General features: G+C 37.3%; 1 protein-coding gene across 1 annotated transcript in view; it reads right to left on the bottom strand.

The window, feature by feature from the left end:
* LOC123252257 (glutamyl aminopeptidase) overlaps positions 1 to 25957 on the bottom strand; it is a 117658-nt gene that overhangs the window by 19728 nt on the left and 71973 nt on the right. Inside the window, exons 7-9 of the mRNA XM_044681646.1 lie at positions 14241 to 14306; positions 13946 to 14097; positions 850 to 929 (exon numbers count right to left, since the gene is read on the bottom strand). Coding sequence (XP_044537581.1) covers positions 850 to 929; positions 13946 to 14097; positions 14241 to 14306 — 298 coding nt within the window. The remainder of the gene's footprint in view (positions 1 to 849; positions 930 to 13945; positions 14098 to 14240; positions 14307 to 25957) is intronic.

Below are 25957 nucleotides of genomic sequence, written 5' to 3'. Positions count from 1 at the left end.
GGCCTCAGCCACTTCCCAGCTGTGTGACCCTGGGCAAGTCACTTGACCCCCATTGCCCACCCTTACCACTCTTCCACCTATAAGTCAATACACAGAAGTTAAGAGTTTAAAAATGTAAAACAAACAAACAAATAAATATCTAGATAGATAGATAGATAGATAGATAGATAGATAGATAGATAGATAGATAGATAAAGGCATTAGAACTCATTTCTTCCTGCTATGGAGATTATGAAACTTGAACTAGATGACATGACAAAATGCAATTGTCATCTCTCTACTTTGATGAAAAAAATTCACCCATAACAACTCTGTGCCAAATGATGTGAAATTATCTCAGTTGTTTATCAGTTATGACAGCTAAAGGAAGTTTATGCAGAAAAATGCATTTGGGTTTTTTTTTTTGTTTTTTGTTTTTTGTTTTAAACCCTTGTACTTCGGTATATTGTCTCATAGGTGGAAGAGTGGTAAGGGTGGGCAATGGGGGTCAAGTGACTTGCCCAGGGTCACACAGCTGGGAAGTGGCTGAGGCCAGCTTTGAACCCAGGACCTCCTGTCTCTAGGCCTGACTCTCACTCCACTGAGCTACCCAGCTGCCCCCCAGAAAAATGCATTTGGATTCAGTGTTCTACTGTTTGTGGACCACACATTTGACCAACAGTGTTTATTATTGCAACAGAGTAGAGTATCCAAAGATGAAACGGTTGCTTTTATTCACGCAAATATTTAAGATAATCCCCAAGTCGCTTCTGGTCCTTACAGATATTTGCTTAAAGCACCAGAAAGATTTGATTCTCTTATCCATTCTCCTCCCACTTTCATACAATCAGATCATTAGATAACATTTACCTTCCTTCTCCGTCATATTGTAGAATGTAATATTCATCTCATTCCCTTCAGCCCATCTAACTGGAATGTTCCATGTGTAACTAAAATTTGAAAAAAAAAAAAGGGAAAACCTTGAGTTGTCATTGTAAAGAATCAAGAGAAGTTTCAGAAATTAAGATGAAAAAATTTAAAACCAACATTCAAAACCAATTTGCCTTACAATTATTTTCTTTAAAAACGACAACTATTGGGGCAGCTGGGTAGTTCAGTGGATTGAGAGTCAGGCCTAGAGACAGGAGGTCCTAGGTTCAAATCTGGCCTCAGACACTTCTCAGCTGTGTGACCCTGGGCAAGTCACTTGACCCCTATTGCCCACCCTTACCACTCTTCTACCTAGGAGCCAATACACAGAAGTTAAGGGTTTAAAAAAAATAAATAAAAAAGACAACTATTGAATATAAAATAATATTTACAATTCTATTTTGTTGTATGTGATATGTGACTGAGTGTGAGTAACATATATTTATATGTTTCATATCTCCACCTAGAATGAGGGAATGAGACTTCTGACAGAAAATTAAAAAGGGAAGTGAAGATTGCTAGGATGTTTGTGAATAAAATATTTTGTACTTTGGGGAGAAGGGTACCCTTCTAGATTAGATAGATATGTGTTTACAATCAAATGCACATTTCTTTCAAGTTATTGCTTCATTCAAGGAGTTCAAGATTCTTTTGAAAACTCTAAACATTGCCTTGATGGCATCCTGTAAGGAAATGAAAACATTCTACAAACACCAAGATTAAAGCCTCAAATTTCACACTCCTAGGAATAGACAAAGACTTAAACACTTAGAAATACACCAAAGAAAACAAAAAGAAGTTCAAAGGCAAACACAAACTGAGCAATTTTGTGACTACCTTATAAAATTTAATATATTCTTCAACATACATTAGAATAATCAATACCGTAGACTATCAGAATGTCATTTTCATATACAATCCACTCTTTTCCTTTCATATTGAAATGTTTGCTCATTGATGATTAAGTTCATTTTAGAAAAGAAATTTTTTAAAATGGACAATTTTAAAGTATAATATGTGATTTCAAATAATGTGAAACTAGTTCATTGCACAGAAATTTTTAAAAAAAATTAAAATAATGAAGGAACACATGTTTATTGAGTAATTACTGTATACCAAGAACTATGTGATTTTTATTTTTAGGGAAACTACAGTCATCTAAGCTGACCTCGCTTAGCCTGAGTGAGTAAACTAAAGCTCTCATTAGTTATAGTTAAAAAAAAAAAACAACCATAATTCAAGCTTTATTTATAGTTGGAAGCTTAAAAATAAAGGTCTCAGTTCCTGAAATCATCATACTTCTTGTTTCTTGATCATGAAATTTGTGACTACAAATATTATCATATCTGATCCTCACAACCCTGGAATCTATTATGTCCATCTTACAGTTTTTAGGAAACAGAGCCAAACTGGTTAAGTGACTTGCCCAGGTTTCTTAGCTTAGTTAGTTTCCTTAGCTAGTTTCCAAGTAAGTAGATATGAACTCAGATCTTCCCAATTTTAGACCCACTCTCTATCCACTGTGTCACCTAGCAGCCTAATGAATTGGTGAGTTCATTTCATAGGGTATGCAATTGGCTTAATTTAAAAATATTTACGATTTGGGGCTACTAGTTTCCCTCATTCTCTTGTATTTCCATCAAGTCAAAAATAGAAATTTAAAAAGAAGGATCCTTAAGCTGTTTTAAATTTTAACTAAAATTTGACCTTGTTTTCTTTTTTTTAAGTAATTAAAATGCATTTTCAAAAGACTAGAGAGAGGTAACTTTCATTCTTCCTGAACTATCAGGAACATTCAAGAAGTAAAGAGTTAGTAGCCAGGTCCAGAAATGGGAGGTCCTGGTTTCAAATTTGACCTCAGACACTTCCCAGATGTATAACCCTGAGAAAGTCACTTGACCTCCATTGCCTAGTCCTTACCACTCTTCTGCCTTAGATCCAATACACAGTATTGATTCTAAGATGGAAGGTAAAGGTTTAAAAGAAAAGAATTAAAGAGTTACCTTTTTGCTATCTTTTACTAGAAAGTCTTTTTAAAATTTAATCTATGAAAACATTTTCTTTTTTTTCTTAGGAATATTTCTTCCAATTACATGTAGAAAATTTTAAACATGCATTTTCTCATATTTTGAGCTCTAAATTCTTTCCCTCTCTCCCCTACTTCCTGAGATGGTAATCAATTTTATATAGATTATACATGTGCTGTCATGCAATACATATTTCCATATTTATCATGTTGTGGAAGAAGACAAATATCACTAAAAAAATTTAAGAAGAAAATAAAGTGAAAAGTGGATTGCCCCAATTTGCATTCAGACTCCTCCAGTCCTTTTTCTGGTGGTAGATAGCATTTTTCATCATGAATCCCTCCTAACTGCATGAAATCATTTTCCAAGGATTTACCCATGGACAGTTTTTAAAAATCCAAATCAGGAGAAACTAGCATATTGCACAGAATCTAAAAATTGAAATAAAGAGAGAACAAAGGTATATAAATGTACATAAAGCATTTTAGAATTCTAAACATTTCCTTTGTGTCAGTTGTCATCACTATCATCATCACCACCACCACTGCCACCACCATCATCTTGTTTCATCCTTCCTCTCTTTTTATTTAATGGAAATCAGATGAAAATGTTCCTCGGACAAATCTTGATTCCGCTATTGTTCTTTGATGGATAGTGTTCAGTGAACTGCTGTACTGACAGAGAAAATGATTGATTTGTGTACTGAATGACAGTTTTGGGGGAGGGAAAAGAGGACAAGCTCATCTTCTGGATCCTTCAGATTAACTAAAAACCTAATCAGCAAGACTACAATACTGTTGTTGTTTTTCAGTAGTATTTGACACCCTATGATTCCCTTTGGGGGTTTTCTTAGTAGAGATGCTGGAGTGGATCACTTTAACTGTTTGCCTCAGTTTCTTCATTTGTAAAATGAAGGAGAAGGAAATGGCAAAGCACTCCCAATGTCTTTGCCAAGAAAACCCTAAATGGGATCCTGCCTGAGAAGGACTGACCAACAACAAAAGGTTACAAGAGGCTTTGTCCCGGGTATTGATCAAAACATTCAAGGAGCAAGCAATATTAAACCCATTTTGCAGATGAACTAGTGATTATCAGAAAGGTTAAATCATGGAGACAGTAAGTGGTGGAAGCTGGATATGAAATCACAGCTTTCTTCTTTCTTCCCTATTATGTTGTCTTATAGAATTGCCTCTTCTCTCCTCATTGCCTCTTAGGAATATTATAAGGCTCAAATTATCTAAGGGTTGTCTCATTCGCTTTAATACCTTTGGAATTACAGACATGAACCTGACAGACATTATCTTCTGTGGTAATTGTATGACAAGGGCATCCGTGGATATCAGTTCCTTCATGGCATGAGCTGACTCACTTTTGTATGTGTATCCTCAGTGCCTAGCACAGTGCCTTGCATACAGTAGGTGATTTATAAAGGCTTGGCTTATATCTTAGTGCTGTGCATGAATTCCCCAACAGAGAACTTCACAGCTAGTGAATCTCCAATAATGAAATAATAAATAAAGTGCTAAGCTTGGAACCAGGAATAACTGGTTTCAAACTTAAAAGTTTATGTGACTGTAGGCAAATAATAGCCTCTCTAAGTCTCAGTTTCTTTCCTGGAAAAATGAGATAACCTCTAGATAACTTCCATGCTTACATCTGTGATCCTGCATTTCATTTTTGGAAATAGGAAAAATTTTTTTATCCTCTTTGAGTAGAAATCTTGGATTTTTCTTCTTCTCATGATCTCTGTTTATGATGGAAACACACAGAGGAAAGTGAGGCATGACAAATAGACCCATAATGTAAATATAATCATTCAATTTCTTTTTAATGTTGACATTGAGAAAAATTATATAAATTTAGAAAAGAGAAATTTCAAACAATCTTTCTGTGATTGCAAGATCTACTATCTAGCTGAAACACAAACACATTTCTGAGATAATTATCTTTCATGGAATCGGAGAGGGAATACTGGGGGAAGGGACAAAATTCTGGAGCATAAACTTGACCCACTGCTTCCCTGGCTTCATGAGTGAACAAACACTCCCTAAACATTTACATGGTTCCTTTCAAGGAGAAAAAAAAAATCATTCCTTCCAGTACAACAGGGTATATAGCTTCTTTTATCACTAGTGCCTTGCATAGGCATTGACTACATTACTCCAAAAATGCCTAGAATTTCCATAAACAAGGCAAAAATTCTTGGCATTCTCAAGAAAGAGGGAAAGATAGGCATGATGGCTGCATTTTCTCTTGCTTCTTCATTCCTATGAATTGAAGTAGAATCCACCTGATTATTCTCTGTCACACAAGATTATGCTAGATAGAATAGATTAATTAGCAATGGGAGAAACAGATGGAAGACTGCTCTTCACTTTTCAGGTAGATATATCTGGTGGTCTTATTTTTAAAAATTCATGAATGATCAATTAACAAATACTTATTAAGCCCTTAATAGATGACAGGTGTGCAAAATTAGGAGGTTTTAAAGAAAGGCAAGAACAGTGCTCTCAAGGAACTCACATTTTAATGGGGAAAACAATCAAAGAGTAGAAGTGCAAAACATATAGTGTTAATGGGAAATAATCTCAATCAACAAATCATTTAGCATTCATTAAGTACCTACTACTACCAGGGAATATACTAAGCTCTAGAGATACAAAAAGAGGCCAAATGTAAGTCCCTGCCCTCAAGGAATTCATAATCTTATCTCAGAGAGAAGGCAGGATAAAGTCAGGATCTGAATAACTAGCATGAGAGAGGAAAGATTTGTAACTTTGGCATAATAGCTTCTCTTTTCTCCTAACAACTGCAAAATGACTATATGTATGGCTTAATACAGTATGAATAAATGTTGGCACACATTCTCAACTGGGAAAAAAGAATGAGTATATTTATACATTTCCATTCGTAAAATTAACATGATAACATGCAATGAAAGTGTTGCTTGGGCCTGTCTCTTTGGTGTGTACAAACAAAATCCCCCCCAAAATATATCTATTTGTATTTTCTGTTTTTGAGATGTGGTCAGAAGGTTTTGTTTTTTTTTTCCTGAGGCTGGATTAAATCTATGACATCACTGACACAGGAAATTGCTGGTTGAGAAAACTTGTTTCATCCATTTGAATCAGCACCTTCCATGCAAATTATTATCTTAGAAAGGTGTTTAGAATAATGGGATGCTAGGAGACTTGTCTATAGTCACACAGCCTAGATATGGCAGAGGATGGATTTGAACTGAGGACTTCCTAATTCCAAAGCCAAGTCTCTTCATATACCTATGCTGCCTTAATCTCTCGTGGTCTCCAGTAACTAACACCATAAGAGGCAGCTACATGGCCCAGTGGGTGAGTGAATGAGTGAGTTCAAATCCTGCCTTTGACACCTATTAGCTTTGAGACTCTAAGAAAACAATTTAATTTCTCTCAATCTCAGTTTCCTCATCTATAAAATAAGGTGATTGGATTTCATGGTCAGTAAATCAATAAGAATTTATTAAACAGCTATTGTGTACCAGGCATTATGCTAAGCGCTCGGGAAAATTAAGGAAAAGTAAAAGATAGTCTCTGTCTGCAAAGCTCTCATGATATAACTACTAGAGAAAAGAACATGTAAACAATTATGTACAAACAAGCTCTGTCCAGGATAAAATAGAAAATAATGAACAGAGGGTAAGAACTAGATTTAAGAGGAGTTGGGAAAGAAGGTCGAATTTTAGCTGGGACTTGAAGTAAGCCTCCCAGATGCCTTCCAGCTTCAAATCAATAATTCTGTGTTTCAGAGAAGGTGCCAATCTGCATTATTAAAGGGAGTTTCCTCAAGTGATGTTCTTTGACTAAAACTCATAAAACTGCCTATTACAAATTATGACCTTTTCTAACCCAATGAACTTGCTTCTATGAAGTGTTAAGAGTAATTAATTTATTATTTTTCCCTTTCTTCTTCATATATTATCAATGTTGATGCCACGTATGTTTCTTTGCTGAGACCATATCAATGATGACGGTTAATAAACAGATATTTGATTGTATGAATTTAATATAAATTGTGCCCCTTATTCTGTTTGAAAACCCATTTTGGTCAGTATCAAGCCTTTGCCTAGGTGCCTTGGGGCTCCCTGGCCTCTCAGAAGAGACTGGCTTTAGTCCCAAATGACTCCTAACATCTCGAAAACGGAGCTCTAACCCAGCCTGAGGTTAAGTCTGTCCAACTAGAAGTGATGGTTTTATAAGAAAGGGGACTGGGAAGGGAGGCTCTCTGTCTTTGGGGGCCTTGGGCTCTTAGTGCTTGGGGAGATTCTTTCTGGCAGGGATGCTTTTGGCTGGCAAACAGACAACATGGCAAACTCAGATTATTTAGGTGAGGCCAGGTGACCATATGCTTTTCTTTTTCTCTCTCTAACTTTTACTAGTAAAAAACTCTAAATTGATATACAGCCTCCAAAGAATTTTAATCATACAATAGAGAATATATTTTAAAAACCCATTAGAACAAAGTTGGTCCCTTTTCCAGGTTCTACTGCCTCTTAGTTCACTAGAAACTCCTGATCCAGACAGAAGCCATCAGTTAAATGGATAAACTATAAGATCAAGGCCTGAAGTGTGAACACAGACATAATGTATTATTTTGTTGATCATTGTTCTTCATCCATTATTAATGTTTAAAATTTCACCAATATCTAAAAGATTGCTATTATCAAGTGTGGGGAAAAAAGGAACTATTTTTAATAGCAGCTCTTTTGTTCTTTGTTATGACTCTAGTGACTAAAAATACTGCAGTAAAAGTAAAGATCTTTTCATGTCAAACTTCATTGGCTCAAAGGAGCTGTAATTTGCAACTTCACTGTATGGTTATCTACCGATATTGTTTGCAGCCCCTCCATTGTATAACTTATAAATGGCCTTTGGGAATAACTATGCCTGAAAAATTCATCACTCCCTGTCTAATTTGTCCTCTTTGAATTTCCCAACATGGTACATCCCCAGACAATAGAACTACTCAGTTCATTTGTCTCACTCATGTCCAACTCTTCATGACCCCATTTGGGGTTTTCTTGGCAGAAGTTTGTCGTTTCCTTCTCCAGTTCAATTTACAGATGAGGAAACTAAGGCAAACAGGGTTAAGTGATTTACCCAGGGTCATATAATCAGCAAATGTCTGAGTTCAGGTTTGAACTTAGGAAGATGAGTCTTCCTGATTCCAGTTCTGGCATTCTGTCCATCATAGCACCTAGCTTCCCAGTCAGTCTATTATTACAGCATACTCAAAGCCTTTTCATCTTGGTAGGGCCATCTAGAATTTTCATTTCATAGGCACACTCTTTAAGAATACAGGGTCATTCGCTTTAATCAAATAAGGTAAATGTCATAATATAAAAAATTAGCTGTTAAGGTGAACCATAAGGACCTCATTTTTTCTTTTTTAATTTAATTTTCCCCCCAATTACATGTAAAAAGTTTCCAACATTTTAAAAAAGAATTTTGAGTCTCAAATTCTCTCCCTCCCTCCCCCCCCATTTGTTCCTTTTCTTGCAAAAAGAAGATAATCTCTGGAGTTCTTTCTACATCTAGCTTCCCTATTATTCTATTCATAGACAAAGCACCCCAGTACAGTACTAACTATAATCCTGAAACTAAAGGACAAGGGTAGAAGTAGGACTTTTTGTAGTAGTGAAGTATATGTTATAAAACAGACAAGCACAGATTTCTCTAATGTATTTGATGAAATTAGGAAAAGAAAGAATGCTTTGTTGAAGGTTTATAGCTGACCTTCTGAATGGGAAAAAATGGACGTGCAGAAAAGCTTAACTCTCTAGATTATGAGTGATCTTACTGATTTTGGTTAGAACCCAAAGCTAATGTATTTTCCAGTGAGAAAATTGGGCTGGAAAATACTAGTGATGGTTCTCATCAGACTTCTAGGCATAGCATGTATTGACTTTACTGATAAGTGCTGATTGAAGCGACATATGCCCCCTGAAACAGACTAAAGAAAATGAAAACAATGTATGAATGTTAGCAATTAAAGGCAGATGTTAGAGAAAAATGTAAATGTTGACAAGATTCCATATCCTAAGCCTTGATAAAACAAAAATTGATTAGAGAGTCCTTTGAAGGAAAGATTATAGACACGATGGTATAAAATTGAATTCAGTGAAAAATGAAAATTCATTGTCATATAGAAATGCAGAATCATGGGGGAAGTTCATGGAGTGTGTGGACTCCCCTACTTGGCTGTGTGTGTGCTCTGTTGTAAGAGTCCTTGGGATTCAAGTTGGGAGAAGAGCTGCTGGATCTGGTTCTGAGATTAAGGAAAGGTATGAGGTGGAAGAACAAGTGTGATTAAAATCCAAAGTGCTCCAGTTTAAAAATCCAAATCAGACTTTTAACTGGCTCAGTGATCTGGGACAAGACAAATCATGTAACTTCTCTGGATCTTGATTTCCTCATCTGCAAAATGAAGGCATTGAACCGGAAGACCTCAAAGGAGGTGACTAGATGGCTTGGTAGACAGAGCACTGGACTTGGAGTTAAGAGGACCCAGGTTTAAGTTCTGCCTCAGTCACTTACTAGCTGGATGACTCTGGAAAAGTCTCTTAGTCACTGTCTGCCTCAGTTTCTTCAATTGTAAAATGGGGATGATAGTAGCATCTACCTCCTACAATTATTGTGATGATCAAATGCGATAACATTTGTAAAGCACTTTCCAAACCTTAAAGTATTATATAAATGTTATCATTATTATTGTTCAATATAAAGGTACCAATTAGATTCCTCTTGGAGTAGTAAATTTATAATTATAATTATCATTATTGTTATTTGTTACTTATTATCAAAGTCCTTTCCAGTTTTTGTATTTTTAGAAGAAGAATCATGCTGGCTAGAGTAGTAAATTTATTATTATCATTATCATTGTTGCTGTTATTTGTTACTTATTATCAAAGTCATTTCCAGCTTTTGTATTTTTGGAAGAATCATGCTGGCTGGAGTAGTAAATGTATTATTATCATTATCATCATTGTTGTTATTTGTTATTTTATTATCAAAGTCCTTTCCAGCTTTTATATTTTTAGAAGAAGAATCATGCTGGCTAAAAGAAAGACTCAGTGAATTTTGCATTGCATCTAGTTTCGATAGAGGTTTAACATGAGTGACATGGAAGCAATGAAAAGCCAGAAACTAGCTCAAGGATGATGCTTGAGAGAGAAAACGGAAAATGTTGCTGGGATCGAAACATTCAAAGACTAGCAGCCCGTAATATGGCCAAGCTAATTTGTGTGAGCATGAAAGAAGAATTATAAATGGGCCTAAAATATGCTGTTGACAGGGGAAATCATATAAATCACTGACATAGTTATGCTGATTTTACTGTTGAGAGATATGTGAATAGAACATTGAATTATCTCTTTAAAACGTCAGACCCACGTTTATCTTATAGTGTATATATGATCAGAAGGGGGAAAAAAATAAAAGTAACTTTCCCACCACGCCCACCCTTTTCCAAAAGGGAAGAAATGTAAAAAGATTAGGCATAATTATACATTAGCGACCTGTGAGTTATATGCTCCCTTCATTATATTAAACTGCCAATTTTCTAAAACTGAAGGGTAAAATAACATGGTGTGAGTTACACTTCAGTAAGTTATCCTGTTACTTTGAAATTTCCCTGAATGGAGAATCTTTGGCCTATCTTGTCCCACCTCCTCATTTCTTACATAAAGCATCTGAGACTCCAAAAAGTTAAGAGATTTCCCCAGGGCTACCTAGCGTGTGAGTGTCAGGAGCAGGACTTTAATCTAGGGTATCCTCAGTGCCAGCCAAGCCCTCTGTGTAATATTCCACACTACCTCCTGTTACCAGGGGCTAATGGAGGTGGGGGCTAAGCAGTCACTGGATCACAATAACAAGTACACAACTGGTTCTAGTCAAGTTTTTATGAAGCACCTACTTTGTGCAAGGAACTGAAGATGCAAATTAAAAAGTGCCCTCAGAGAGCTAATATCTTATTATTCCAATCCCACAGAAAGGTACCAATTAGATGCCTCTGTGAAATATAGATTTCATAATTGTGCATTTGTTTTGCTTGCCATCTTGAAACTACAGAGCAGTAAACTGAGCTAGTAATTAGGATTTCAAAACACTGTAGCTGAGTATGAATATTCTGCTTATGTAATCTAGTCTCTAGAACAAACAATTGGGTTTTGGAAATAGATTTCTCCTCCTTCTCCCTTTTAAGGTAGATCAATAATCTCCATAAAAAGCTTTTAGGGGGCAGTTAAGAATCACCATAGATAGAGTGCCAGGTCTGAAGTCAGGAGAATCTGGGTTCAAATCTGGTCTCAGATACTTCCTGACTGTGTGACCCTGGGCAAGTCACTTAACCCCGATTGCCTAGCCTTCGCTACTCTTCTTCTGTTGATCCTAACACAGAAAGGAGTCTTTAAAAATAAAATATACTTTATTTATTTAGAAAGAGGAACTAACTACCTGTACCTCTATTGCATTAGGCTGAGAATTTTTCAAGTGAAATTATTCTCTAGGACTTCGGTTACTCAAGTTCCCTAGGAATTGTTTATGGTCCATTTGGCTATTGGGGTACAATAACAATCCATGAAAAATATGAGTTGAGTGGACATGATTAAGCAATCATCACATGCCACAAGACTGTCATCCAAATGCTTTGTGCTGATGCCGATGACAGAGGAAGCCAATGCCTGGAAAATGTTAAATCGAGAAAGATTGATAGCGTGCCATCACTGAAATTATTTCCTACTTAGTTGAGTTTCTAAGAAGCTCGGATAATTCTGTTTCTTGTTATCAAAGTTATTTTTGTTTTCTCTTTCTTTGACCTGAATGAAAGATCTAATCTAAGTATTTCATTGGAACTATATTATGCCATGGAAATGCAGGGTGTCAGATCCCCTTCTCACTCTCCCCGCCCCAGCAGGATTTAGTTAAAGCTTATGTAAGCAAAAAGCTCTATGAAATTGTAGAAGTCTAATGATTTTTCTGTAATGGTAATGTGTTTACTTTGAAAGTACTTAAATTTATTTTGTCAACTTGTATGAGGAACCCAATCACTGTCTTTAAACATCTAAAGAAGAGTTCTGGATTTGGAGGAGCCAAGGTCAAATCGGGACTTCTATTCTTTCTGCATGAATGTGGGCTAATTACACAAACTTGCTAGATCTCAGTTTCTTCATCTGTTTAAAAAAAAAAAAAGGAAGTTGGACTAGATGTACTCGAGAATTCTTCCTGCTCTAAATCTCTGATCCTATACAGCTTGTTGACTGCTTAGGAGAGCAAGCAAAGTGCCAAAAAAAATGGGGATACTCTCTTTTCTTATTCTTGCTCGATGCAAATAGTATCTTCATGAACCTTTTAGACAAAGATAGAAATTTTCTTTTGGAACTAAAAATACCTTTATTTGGGACACTACAGCTTAGTTGAATCAATAAGATTCCTTATTGCTGTCTCCCTTATCAATGTTTAAAGTCCAGCAATATCACTATTGGGTCTGTTTCCTAAGGTGACCAAGGAAAAAGGAAAAGAACCTATTTGTTCTAAATTTTTTTTAGCAGCTCTCTTTGTGGTGGCAAAGGACTGGAAACTGAGGAGATGCCCATCAATTGGGGAATGGATGAGCAAGTTGTGGTATATGATTATGATGGAAAACTACTGTGCCAAAAGAAATGAAGAGCAGATTAACAAAAACAACAACAACAACGACGACAATATGGAAAGACCCACATGAAATTTTGCAGGGAAATGAGCAAAACCAAGAGAACATATACAGCAAGAGAAATATAGTTTGAAGAATAAGCTGTGTAGGTCCGCCTCCAGAGAAAGAACTGATAAATAGAACAAGTAAGACATCATTTTACATATATTTGTCAAATAATGCCTTCTTTAATGGGGGAGAGATTCATGGGAATTTTAATGTAACAATGTAACAGTGTGATGTAATAAAGAAATAAATAATTTTAAAATGTTTAAAGAAAGAACAAAGACTCTGATGTCCGAGTTCCCAGTTAGCTGATATAGTAGGGGAATTGATATTGTGAGGAGCCCTCAGAGAAGAGTCCATCCTTGAGACAGTCCTGCTTAAGCTCCTTTAATGAAAAATATCAATATGTAGTAGAGATCCCTAAGGAGCCATTCCTAAAATTAACAGTTTATTATTCAGTCATGTCAGACTCTTCATGACCCCATTTGGGTTTTTCTTGGCAGATACTAGAATGGTTTGCCATGTCCTTCCCCAGCTCATTTTATAGATGAGAAAATGGAGACAAAAATATGATTTGCCCAGCTAGTAAGAGGCTGAGACCAAATTTGAACTCAGATCTTCATGTCTCAAATTCTATCTACTATGACACCCAGCTGCCCTTGCTCCACCTAACTATGATAGTACCTATCGATAAATTCTTACTTTGGGCTGTCCTATTCAATTATGACAAAACCAATGGTCACAAAATTCATTTTTTACAGAGCTTCATAAAAGTTTATGTAACTTGGGGCAGGTAGGGAACACAGTTGATAAAGAGCCAGATCTGAAGTTGGGAGAACCTGGATTCAAAATATTACCTGAGACAATTCCTAGCTGAGTGACCCTGGGCAAGTCCCTTAACCCCCTTTGCCTAACCGTTACTGCTCTGCTGTCTTACAAATGATACTGACAGAAGGTAAAAGTATTGGGATTTTTTTTTAAGTTTCTGTAACTGTTCCCTACCTCAAAGCTTCTCAGTATGTTTCAACAGACATCTCTCAATTTTTCAGAGAAAATACTAAAGTGTCCAGATAGAGATCTGCATACAGAAAGGGTTTAAGGTTTATTGGATTGGATGAATACATTCTGAAATTTCCTGGCTTTTATGTCATGACCCATAAAGCACAAGTCCAAAATAAGCATCAATTCATCTTTGGTTTGTGATCTGGTTGCCCACAGGTCACAAGTAGTGAATTTCATGAGTCAGCCCAAGACTCTCATTGGGTACGACTGTGCTTACTTACCCAAGTGCAGAAGGTGGCTGTGAAGGATCTGCTTTGGGGTCCAACAGAAAACGAGACTGTTTCAGGAGATGGTTTGCTTGTACACTCAGCACAGGATACCCCATCTGTCTAGTCCATGTGTCCATTACTTCTTTCACTGGTTTGCCACTTGCCTAATGATGAAAAGTGGAGATTAATCCCAAAAGCTGGATTCTCTTTTATAAATATCAGGAGCCAAAGAATAAAAATAACAAAAGAAATAAAGAAAAACTAAATAAAAGTAATTAACAATGGGACAGGTCTTTCTCTTTCATACCTGTTCCAGTGCCTCCCAAAAATCATCTGTTTTTGCATTTTTGAACTTATATTTCTCCAGGTAGCGCTGTGTATAAAAGAGAAGAATTGTTAAAAAGAAATCCATCCTTGCTTTTCTCTAGGAGGTCTTGTACAGAAGCAAAGATTTAAAGCACAAGACCTTAAAAGTTATAGGCTAATAGATCTAAAGTGATGATTATTACATCTTTGTGTATATCATGGACTCTTAATGAGAAACATGTTTTAAAATGAATAAATAATTTATATTATAATTTAATTTATACACAATATTATTTATAATATACAATTATATATGTGTTATACTATATCAATTTTATATGATATAATAATTCTATATAACACTATAAATTTATATTAAGAAATTATTTAATAAAAATTAAATAATTTAAATAAATAATTGAATAATTTTAAATAATGGAAGAAAATTATAGATTTCAATTAGAAGTTAGTAAAAATAAAGATATAATTTTATTTTCCCTATCCAAGTTCATGGACCTCTGAAATCTCTTCAGAGACCCTTGGTTTTCGTCTTTTGACCAACTTCTCATCTTTCATTCTAAAGGGGTAGGTACTTAAGTAGGTCAATACATATTCTACCTAAAATAGATAGCTCTAAGCCACAAGAAATAGTAGTTACTGGTTAAGTCCCCATTTGTTCTTTATCTAGTGATTATTTGAGCCTTTTTGAATTGTGACCTAAAGAGAAATATCTGAAGATTTTCCAGAGATTGGTTGCTTTGAAAACCAGTGTTAGTTCCTCAGGGCCTCATCAGGCTTAGAATACAGTAAGCAGTCAATAAATGATGATTAACTGAAACCTCTGGAAGGGTGCTAACCTTCTGTGATTCATGATTTTTACTAAATGGCAGTCCTATATACCTCAGTGTTTCCTCTTTTCTTTAACCCAAAGGATTTTCAATTGGAGACATGAGGAGAAACGTTGTTGAGGAGAGGGAGAGAGGCAAGTTAAATAAGGTTGTGGTTTGTACAAATAAAATTAACCAAATGGAACACTTGAAAATCTGAGGTTACCAAATGATACAATGGGGGAGAAGATAATTATAAAAAGATTTTTCCCTCTTCAAAAGGATCTGCCTTGTAATTCTTTAAAATAGCAAGTCCTCATGGCATCTTTAAGATAGAATTCTATTTACAAACTTCTGTTTCAATATACCTTTTGTAAGGAACATGTCAGTTACAGAAAGTGAAAAATCACCTCTAAAGGAAATTACAGGCATTATCTAAAACTGGTCCTTTATTGACAGTCTCCTAGCAGTTTCCATGGAAATCATCCATATCACAATTGCATCTTCTTTGCTACTCTCTAGAGTAGCCCAGGACCCCACATGATCAACTTCTTAGGATAAGATAAGGGTTCTTCCCCTTTTTGTGTCATAGATCCCTTTGGCAGTCTGGTAAAATCTGTGAAGCCCTTCTCATAATAATGTTATTAAATGCATTCAATGAAACTTAACATTAAAAAACAAAAAACCTAAGATTTTTGGCAACTTGTCCCATTACTTGCTGGCAAATAGATGGAGAAGAAATGGAAGCAGTATTAGATTTTATATTCTTGAGCATAAAGAGCTTTGCAGATGGAGGTTGCAACAATGAAATTAAAAAACAAAACAAATCCTTGCTCCTTGGAAAGAAGGCTATGGCAAATCCAGACAGCATACTAAAAAGCAGAGACATCACCTTGCTGACAAAGGACTGTATAATCAAAGCTATAGTTTTTCCAGTAGCAATGTATGACAGTGAAAGTTGGACTATAAGAAATCTGAGTGCTGTAGAATCAAGGCTTTTAAATTGTGGTGCTGGAGAAGACTTCTGAGGGTCCCTTGGACAGCAAGGAGATCAAATCAGTGAAAACCTCCATAAATTAATTCAGACATTTCACCTAAAGGTCAAAAATTGAAACCGAAATTCAAAGACTTTGACCACATAATGAAAAGAAAGGATTCACTGGAAAAAAACCCTGATGTTGAAGAAGATTGAAGGAAAAAGGAAAAAGGGGGATTGTGGGGAATGAGATGGATAGTGTTGTGAGGAAGTTTACTAAATTATTATTTAAGAGACCTAGCAAGCAGGGCTGGAGAATTCCACATGGAATGGGGAAGCAGGAAGTGTGGCCTCTCTCTGAAATGGACTCTATGGTGGTTGGGACAAGTTGTAACTGATCCTGGGAGACCTCAGAGGAAGTGGAGTTTGCACCCAGATTTCCTGATATCCAGAAGGAAGACTGTCATCTACTTGTGGGAGATTTTGGTAGAGACTATTAATCCCAACCTGAGTTGCAGGTTAACTTGGGCTGGGTTAGCTCCCAGATCTACCCACCAGAAGGAGTGCAGCTAGTGGTCCTGGAAGAGCTGCAGCATCGCTGGAGTTTGTCAGGACTCTGCAGTGAGGATATCCCACTTTCCTTCCTGATCTCCATTGTTTCCTGTCCTGCTTTAGGTTTAGTTCAGTGTAGATAAGTCCCTCCCCTGACCCTGTGGTTTGCCCATAGTCTGGAAGTGTAGAAACCCCTATTCCCATCCTTAGACCATAGTTCCCTTAATTAAATGTGTTACAAATCCTCTTGTCATTTGCCTGCTGGTTTTCACAGACCCCTTGTCTAGATGGGGCAGGATGACAGTTAGGGCCTAATAATCACTTCTGTCATCAGTCATTTCTCTTAACAGCTAAACCCAGTTCCCTAACTTGTTTGGTCCCACCTATTGTCCATTCCGGTCTCCTACTCACCCTTCTGAATTCACATATAATATTTAAGTTAACTCCCCTGGTTTTCCCCATAAGAATAGATAGGATCATGAAAACAATGAACATGAGCTCGGACAGACTTTGGGAGATTGTGGAAGATAAAATGGCCTGGCATGCTATGGTCAAGGGGGAAATTAAGAGTCAGACATGATTCAATGACTGAACAACATGGTAAGGAAACCAATTCTATGGAAATAAAAATGTAGGGTTTTTTTTTTCCCCATCCAAGTTCAACGATATCTAACCATTTATTCCATAAGGGTCCAAGGACCTCAGTTTAATAAGAATCCTTGGATTAAAGCCAGACCAAATCATGAAACTTTTTTTTAAACCTTACCTTCTGTCTTAGAATCAATATGTATTAGTTCCAAGGCACAAGAGCAGTAAGGGCTATGCAATGGGGGTTAAGTAACTTGTCCAGGATCACACAGCCAGGAAGTGTCTGAGGCCATATTTGAACCTCAGACCTCCTATCTCTAGGCCTGACTCTCAAACCACTGAGCCATCCAGCTGCCACCCAGGAAAATTCTTAAAGTACATAGGCTTAAAAAAATGCCCACTGTGTTCAGATAGATTCTTTCTCAAACCTGCTATGGTTTCAAGAGCCCCCTCCCCAAGTCACAAAATAGTGTCAGTCCCTAGTCTTTCCAGGGACTAAGAAATGAAAAAAAAAAAATAGAAGCTGCTCAACAGAGCCTGGAAGGTACTTCTGGGACTTTCAGACCTCTTAAGGATCTTTCCTCATTAACTCTTTTGGTCAGTTTACTTCTCAGCTCTACCACCAGAGGGCAAGCAAAGGAAAGGAGAACAGAGAATTTTTTAAACCAATCAGTTTTAATGACTGCCTACAGAGTTTTGTCTTGGTCATAATTAAAGTTCTTTGCGTGGTAAGAAATATCCTGTATGGACCCATATGTTCTTGTAGAAACTTTTTTAAATGGAGCAAAGAACTAGAAACCAAGTTGGTGCCCATCAACTGTAAAAGAATGAACAAATTATGACGTGAATGTGATGTAATACTATTCTGCTGTAAGACATGATGAAAAAGCATTGGTTCATGAAAACTAGGGAGGACACATGAATTGAGGTTGGATTCAAGTGAGCAGAACCAGAACTCTTTATATCTGATGTACCTTTGGCTAGTGGTCTGATCTTTTTTTTTTTTCCTTTTTTTTGAGATTACTTTTGCTCATCTCTAAAATGGGAAGAATAATAGTTTTGCTTTCTACCTTTGAGGGCTATTTTGAAGAAACTATTTTATAATACCCCAAAACACTGCACAAATATTAGCTATTCTTGTCATCATTAGTATTCTGTGTAAGCCTTTGCCCTTACACACAAAACTCAAGGGCAAAAAAAATGAGGTATTGTACATTTGAATAGTAACATAAAGCCCTTTGCAAATGAATGTGATGTTAATAACCCACATACTTTCTCAGGAGTGTTCATGGATTTATAGTGGTTCATCCAAATGCCCAAATGGTAGGTATCTGTTGGGCTGACTAGGGCTGGGGTTGCTACTTTTTGTTTGTCTTATGTTTTAAAGGGAACTGATGACATCCCAGAGCGGTGTCTTAACTTGGGTGTGAATTGGATTTAGGTGAAGCAAAGGGACACACAGTCATCAAGTCTCACTCTCTCAGTATCATCCAAGTCCACTGGCAAGACAAAAGTGAGGGTCACTGACAGTGGCCTGGGGTGGAGTGAAGGAGACGATAGCATCTTTAACGTCTGACCAGACTCTAAGCACTTGCTTCTGCTGCCTTCCTGGCCATTGAAAAAATTTATTCTCATCCTCTCCTTCCACCGGGGAAGTTTTCACCTAGTTGGAGGTAGGCATCCCTCTCTCTTGCTGATGAGTTTGAGGCCAATTACTATCAGCCTGACCTAACCTATCTACTAAGGCTTTTATTCCCGTGTCCTCTACAAGTACAACACCTTCCTGGAGCCATGTGTAAGAGTTGGGAGAGAGAACAGTATGGTAGGAAGCGCCATAAGGGAATAAAACCTTTTTATTTCTACACAGGACTCTCATGTGAAAGGACCTAAACTGCACAAGGTAACAAATGCACGGGAGTCTTTGGCAGCAGTGGTAAACTCATGATTATGAGTTCATGGGAAGGATACATACCTTCCCTTTCTGTGAATCGAATATACGAGAAAGTTACAAAGCAGGTATTTGCTTTGAGAGTTTCTTGGCTGTTTAAAAACATCAATTTAGGTTAACGTTCAAATAATAGCCACTCGAGAATGGTAAAGAAGACTTGTGTTTATTTGTTTGGATGAAGCGACTTCTCTGAGCCTCAAGGATTGTGGATATTCACTGCTAAGATTCAGTGAGACACCTGTCCATACCTTCTCATGCTATGAGATTTTTATTGGCTCAGAGCATCATTGATCTGGATTTGGAAGGCATCTCAGAGGCTGTCTAGAACAACCCTTGATTTTGCACTTGAAACTGAAGCCCAGAGAGGTCACACAGGGTGTGAGGATCAAAGGTTGGATTTAAACCCAAGTCCTGCCTCTAAGTTACCCTACAAACCTTCCACAGAGAATTTACCCCAATACCTAAAATGTTTTTCTCTGTTTTTGTGTTGTTGTTTTTTTTTAATACATGGGGCCAAAGGATACTAAGTAGTCCAAGACTGTGAACAGTTACATTGACAGGACAATAGATTGAGAGCCAGAAATTCCTTGCATAATAGTACTGTTGGTATCTTAGGGGGAAAGTCTATCCATCCATTATCCTTCAGTGTCACTACATGGCCAGTCCTGCTTATTTTATTCTCTTGAGATAAGAGTGTTCCCTCATTTGAAGATACACAGCCCTGTCCAAAGGATATTGGTGTTTTTAAAAAAAGATGGATTTTTGAGATGTTAGCAGCTTGAGATCACTGGAAATATGATTCATTTTCCCAGATACAATCCAGATCAATCTCTTTCCTTCTTTTCAATTCTAGGTCTGGTTCATTATCCAATTTCTTTCCCTTTTTAAAAATTTAACCCTTACCTTCTGTCTTAGAATTGATGCTAAGTTTTGGTTCTAAGGCAGAAGAGTGGGTATAGTTTAGGACATTGATGGACAAACTATGGCTATCCTCAAGCAATGTAGAAAAGCTGAGAGCTAAATTCACTTCCCATTTCCTACTGGCCAGTAACTTACCCTAATAGCCACCAAAAGATTTTAGCTACAGACTAAAATTATTATAAAGATATAAAGATAGAAGGATAGATAGATAGATAGATAGATAGACAGACAGACAGATACACAGATAGACAGACGATAGATAGATAGATAGATAGATAGATAGATAGATAGATAGATAGATAGATAATCATTAGCAATGCCACCAGTGGGGGGAGACTATTCAGTAGACTGAGACAAGCCTAAAGGATGGGAGGAACTGGATTCAAATCCAACCTTAGGCAGTTCCTAACTGCTTAACTCGGTAAAAGTCACTTAACCCAAATTGTCTAGCCTTTATCACTCTTCTGCCTTGGAACCAATGCATAATACTCATTCTGAGGTAGAAGATAAGTATTTAAAATAAAAAGAGAAATGCCACCAGTGCTAAATGCAGTACAAGAGAGAGAGAAAAGGACAGTTAGGTAGGAATCAAAATGCTGGCAGCCACAGCAAATACACTCCAGTGTTGGCATGCAGTGCCCTGCAGAATCATATCCAAAAAAAAAAAAATCTTGCATTACTGGGTGGGAGAGTAGGGGAATGCTGGGACATGTTTCATAGCCTATGGGCTGAAATGTCATCAGAAAAGTTCTTAGATCCCTGGGGTATCACAATTGGGAAGTCTAGGGCAGAAGGGAAAGAGAAGGAATATTCCATTTGTAGTTGGAATGGGGCCAGCCTGCAAGTCTGGGAGCTGTACAGACACCTTTGTAGGATACGCTGAAAATGGAAGCCCTTAAGAGACTTGGCCTGGGGCCAGCATGAAGAAGCCAAGAGAACCTGAGACACCCATTAGGCAGAATCTATGTGTGCTAAATTTCTTTTCAAAGTTTTCAGTCATGTCTGCTTCAAAAAGGAAGTGAGTCCTATTTATTCCCTGCTTCCCTTACACTAAGTATATATCCTAATCACTTCACAAATAGCATAAGTCTATAATGAGAGAAAGGATTCTTGGATTCAGTATTAGGAAAGACCCTCAATCGTGCTTAACATTCCACCTGGGCCATTATCTTGTCACCTGCCCCTGCTCGCTCTCCTTGGTCATGACTTGGTACTTTTCCACCTCTTGCTCAAAAACTTGTAATGAAATGAATGTTATAATTGACAGCAGAACAGACATATCGATCAACTCCCTTATGATCTGGCTCTTGCTATTTTTTTATTACTTAGATCAAAACTTGGGCCCACTCTTCCCTGGCCACTATTTCTTTATAAGTGCTGTTTGTCTTATCCCAGGGGGTTTTGCTTATTACCTTGTAGATTACTAGTTGGACCCCTTTGGCAGCCTGATAAAGCCTATTTTCAAAATAATGGCTTCTTACTTATATCCATAATAGAAGGAAATGGAAATCTCGGTTCAAGGTCAATGAAATATTTTTTTTTAACCAGTTGTGTTCAGGAACCACCTAAAACTATCCAAGGACTCAGGGTAAGAAATTCTGCCTTACAATAGAACATAATGGACTTCTCTACTAGCAGCAATGCAATGATCCAGGACAATTCTGAGGGACTTCTGAGAAAGAAAACTAGCCACATCCAGAGAAAAAACTGTGGGAGCAGAAACCCTGAAGAAAAACAACTGCTTGATCACATGGGTTGATGAGGATATTATTGGGGATCACCCTAGTGCAAATATCAATAATATGGAAATAGGTTTTGATCGATGACACATGTAAAATCCAGTGGAATTGTGTGTAAATAATGTTTGCAAGATGCCATCTTGGGCCATGAGTTGCCAGTTGGTAGCTCAGATTTTAGAATTTTAGGAGTTGGCATGAGACTAGAAAAATTGTTGGAGCACCCCTATAAATAGGAGCTAAATCCTAACCTCAGGGTCTCAGTTGTGAGAAGGTGGGAAGTGATGGGTAAGCTCTTCAATGTCTCATAGCTATTTCATAGGCCAGAGTTTAGCTGTCACTTTGTAGGGACAGTTATCCAGGTGCACCCAGTTATATTAATATCTACAATCAATATATCATCATTGATCTAATAACTTCTCAACTCCATCAAGAAGATTATTACTGAAGATTAATTTAACAAAACTAAGCCAATTTAGCCAGAGTTAAACTATCTAGCAGCTTGAGTTCAGCCTGGTGGCCAAACCAAAGGCTAACCAGCCTAACAGTTTCTGTAAATTGATATCTTCTAAAACCTACTGAAGATATATTACTAGTTTATTAGTTTAACAGGAATTTAGACTTCATCCCCAATCCCACTTTCCTTCAACTTTAACCCATCCTTCAAACATCCTTGTTTATTTTATTAAATGTCTTCAAAAGTGAGATCTGTTACTGACCTGAGTAGTTGCTGAAATTCTTTAAGGGAGAAGGTGAAAGTTGCAGCCTTGCTTCTACTCAGAAGCTCAATTAGAGTGAACTTCTGTTTCTTTATTATTAATATCAATGTCAATAGCTATTATATCACAGTCAGATAAGAATAATCATCATCTTTTTAAGTTCCTGTACCCATAACAGCCAAAGGAACAGGATTTAGTCCACTGGCAGTTAGGAGAGATAATTTATAATCTTGATTTGCTGTGAAGAAGGAACTGTGTTAAGTGCTGAGTTCTATCGTCAGCTGGTCTTTCACTGACACTATCCAACTGCAAGTTTTCTCAAACCTGCTTTTGACAACATCTCCTGGCAATGGCACTCCACCTGGGAAATAATTCCCAAGTCCTCCTTTATAGATTGGGGATGTAGACTCTAAGCAATCACTCTATTGCAAATATTAATAATATGGAAATAGTTCTTGATCAATGACACATGTAAAATCAGTGGAATTGTGTGTTGCTTATAGGAGGGGAGTAGGAGAAGGGGAGAGAAAGAACATGAATCATGTAGCCATAGGAAAATCTTCTTAATTAATTGATTAAATAATTTTTTTAAAAAAAGGAAATTCTGCCTTATTAAAATGTAAAATCCTTGAGTAGAAACTACCTTCCTTTTATATTTGTTCCTAGAGTGAGTGCTGTAATGCAGGATTTATGCAAGATCTCTTGCATTTGCAAATTACCCTAGGCAATCCTGTCAGTTAAGAGAATGGAACTCTGGCCCAGCAGGTGCCAGTCCCAGGAGCTGACAGTTTAAGCTGGGACTATAAAAACCCCTGCAGAACCAACCTGGGGGTTCTGATTTCCTTGACCTCACCCAGATACCCAGCTACCCATGACTTCCCCTTGGGGACCCCTGGAAGTTGAAGGGAGGTTGAAGGGAGGTTGAAGGGAGGTTTGGATTGTGGAAAGAGGGCAGGATTTAGATTAGGGCAGCCTAGCAACAGGGACACCCCTAAACCAATTCATCAACTATTCTGTTAAGCTGGTGGATCATTAACATCAGGGCAGTGCCAATTTATCTCTGGCTGAGGGCCGGTTCCCTCAGCCTGGCCTTACCTTCTAGGTCCATAGCCAACACTTGCCAGTCACCCCTAGCAACAGTCTCTCAAGAGCCCTAAACCCTCTTACCTCAGTTTCCCCTTCCATGTTAAAATAAACCCTTAGCCTGAAACTGAGAGTTTCTGTAGTTATTACAGCATCATCTTGGGTTAAGGGGCTGAGGAGAGGGGATGATATCAACCACTTGACTTTAAAGGAAGTACTGGGCAAGCATCCATTTTATCCAGAAAGTGTGTGAGCTTCACTTCCTGTTGAGTTCTTCTTTCACTCCAGCAGGGAGGGGCCTCTCACTCTCCACCTTAATGGAACCTAAAGGTAGCAGGGAGACTGACTGGGCATCACAGCTCAGGCTACATATCTCTGACAGTCTCAAATCACCTGCTACTGTAGTTATAGGCTCCCTGGCCCAGGTGACTCACTTGTACCACCAGCTCCTATATTATCAACCACAGTTATCCACCTTATTACAGTGCTTAATAATTTTTATCCCTTAATTTATGAGCTAATAATTTATTAATGAATAATTAATTTTAAGCTATATGTGCCATCAGTAATAATAATGGAGCAATGCCTGTGGACTATATTATCTGGTGATAGCTATGGATCTTTTCTCAAAATAACATTTTTAAATGCATAAAATACATTGGATTAAAAAGAAAACCAATTACATTGATATGAAATTATGAAAGCATTTTTCTTTTAAAAAGAAGCCCATTCAAGGGACAAGAATAGCCAATTTTCAGATAAAGAAATCAAAACTATCCATAAGCACATGAGAAAGTATCCTAAATCTCTAATAATTAGAGAAATGCACATCAAAACAACTCTGAGGTACCACCTCACACCAAGCAGATTGGCTAACATGACAGCAAAGGAAAGTGGTGAATGTTGGAGGGGATGTGGCCAAATTGGGACATTAATTGCTGATGGAATTGTGAACTGATTCAACCATTCTGGATGGCAATTTGGAACTATGCTCAAAGGGCTTTAAAAGACTGCCTGCTCTTTGATCCAGTCATACCACTGCTGGATTTGTACCCCAAAGAGATCATAAGGAAAAAGACTTGTACAAAAATATTTATAGCCGCAAACTGGAAAATGATGGTATGCCCTTCAACTGGGGAATGGCTGAACAAATTGTGGTATCTGTTGGTGATGGAATACTATTGTGCTGAAAGAAATAATAGACTGGAGGAATTCCATGTGAACTGGAACGATCTCCAGGAATTGATGCAGAGTGAAAGGAGCAGATCCAGGAGAACATTGTACACAGAGACTGATATACTGTGGTAAAATCGAACATAATGGACTTCTCTACTAGCAGCAATGCAAGAATCCAGAGCAAGGCTGAGGAACTTATGAGAAAGAAAACTATCCACATCCTGAGGGAGAACTGTGGGAGTAGAAACACAGAAGAAAAACAACTTCTTGAACGCATGGGTTAAGGGGGATATTATTGAGGATTTAGACTCTAAATCAGTGGTTCCCAAACTTTTTTGGCCTACAGCCCCTTTTCCAGAAAAAATATTACTTAGTGCCCCCTGTCACATACTATCTCCGCCCCCTTATAGTTATTCATCGCCCCCAAATGCACCTGTAGCCATCACCGCCCTCTGGATCGCTGTAGCACCCACCAGGGGGCAGTGGCACCCACTTTGGGAATCACTGTGCTAAATGATAACTCTAGTCCAACTATCAATAATATGGAAATAAGTCTCAATCAATGATACATGTAAAACCTAGTGGAAATGTGTGTCAGCTATGAGAGAGGGGTGGGATGGTTGAGGAGAGGGAAAGAACATGAATCACATAACCATGGGAAAATATTCTAAATAAAATAAATAAAATTTTTTAAAAAGAATGATTTTAAGAAAAAACTCATATTGACTAAAACTGGATTGATATTTCTTCATTTATACACTTCAGATAAATAAAAGAATTAAAATATTAAAAATAATAATAATAATAAAAATAAAAAATAAAAAGAAATCCATTTCCCCAAGTTATAAAACCCCATCCCCAAGGTAATGGGAAGCTATAGAAGGTTTGTAAATGAGGCAGAAATGTGATCAAGCCTGCAAGATTATTTGAGGAACTATTTAACTTATATATAATTCCAAACGGGAGAGATATCACAAGTTAGTACAAGTAAGAGGGAAACCGATTTTTGCCCAGTATAGGAATGAACTTCTCTAACAGTAAATGCTGTTTAAAAATGGAATGAGGCAGCTGGGTAGCTCAGTGGAGTGAGAGTCAGGCCTAGAGACAGGAGGTCCTAGGTTCAAACCCGGCCTCAGCCACTTCCCAGCTGTGTGACCCTGGGCAAGTCACTTGACCCCCATTGCCCACCCTT

This window comes from Gracilinanus agilis, chromosome 6, assembly GCF_016433145.1.
Source record: "Gracilinanus agilis isolate LMUSP501 chromosome 6, AgileGrace, whole genome shotgun sequence".
NCBI classification, from domain to species: Eukaryota; Metazoa; Chordata; class Mammalia; order Didelphimorphia; family Didelphidae; genus Gracilinanus; species Gracilinanus agilis.
Note: the sequence above shows the minus strand (reverse complement) of the source record. Positions and strands in the feature narration are given on the sequence as shown.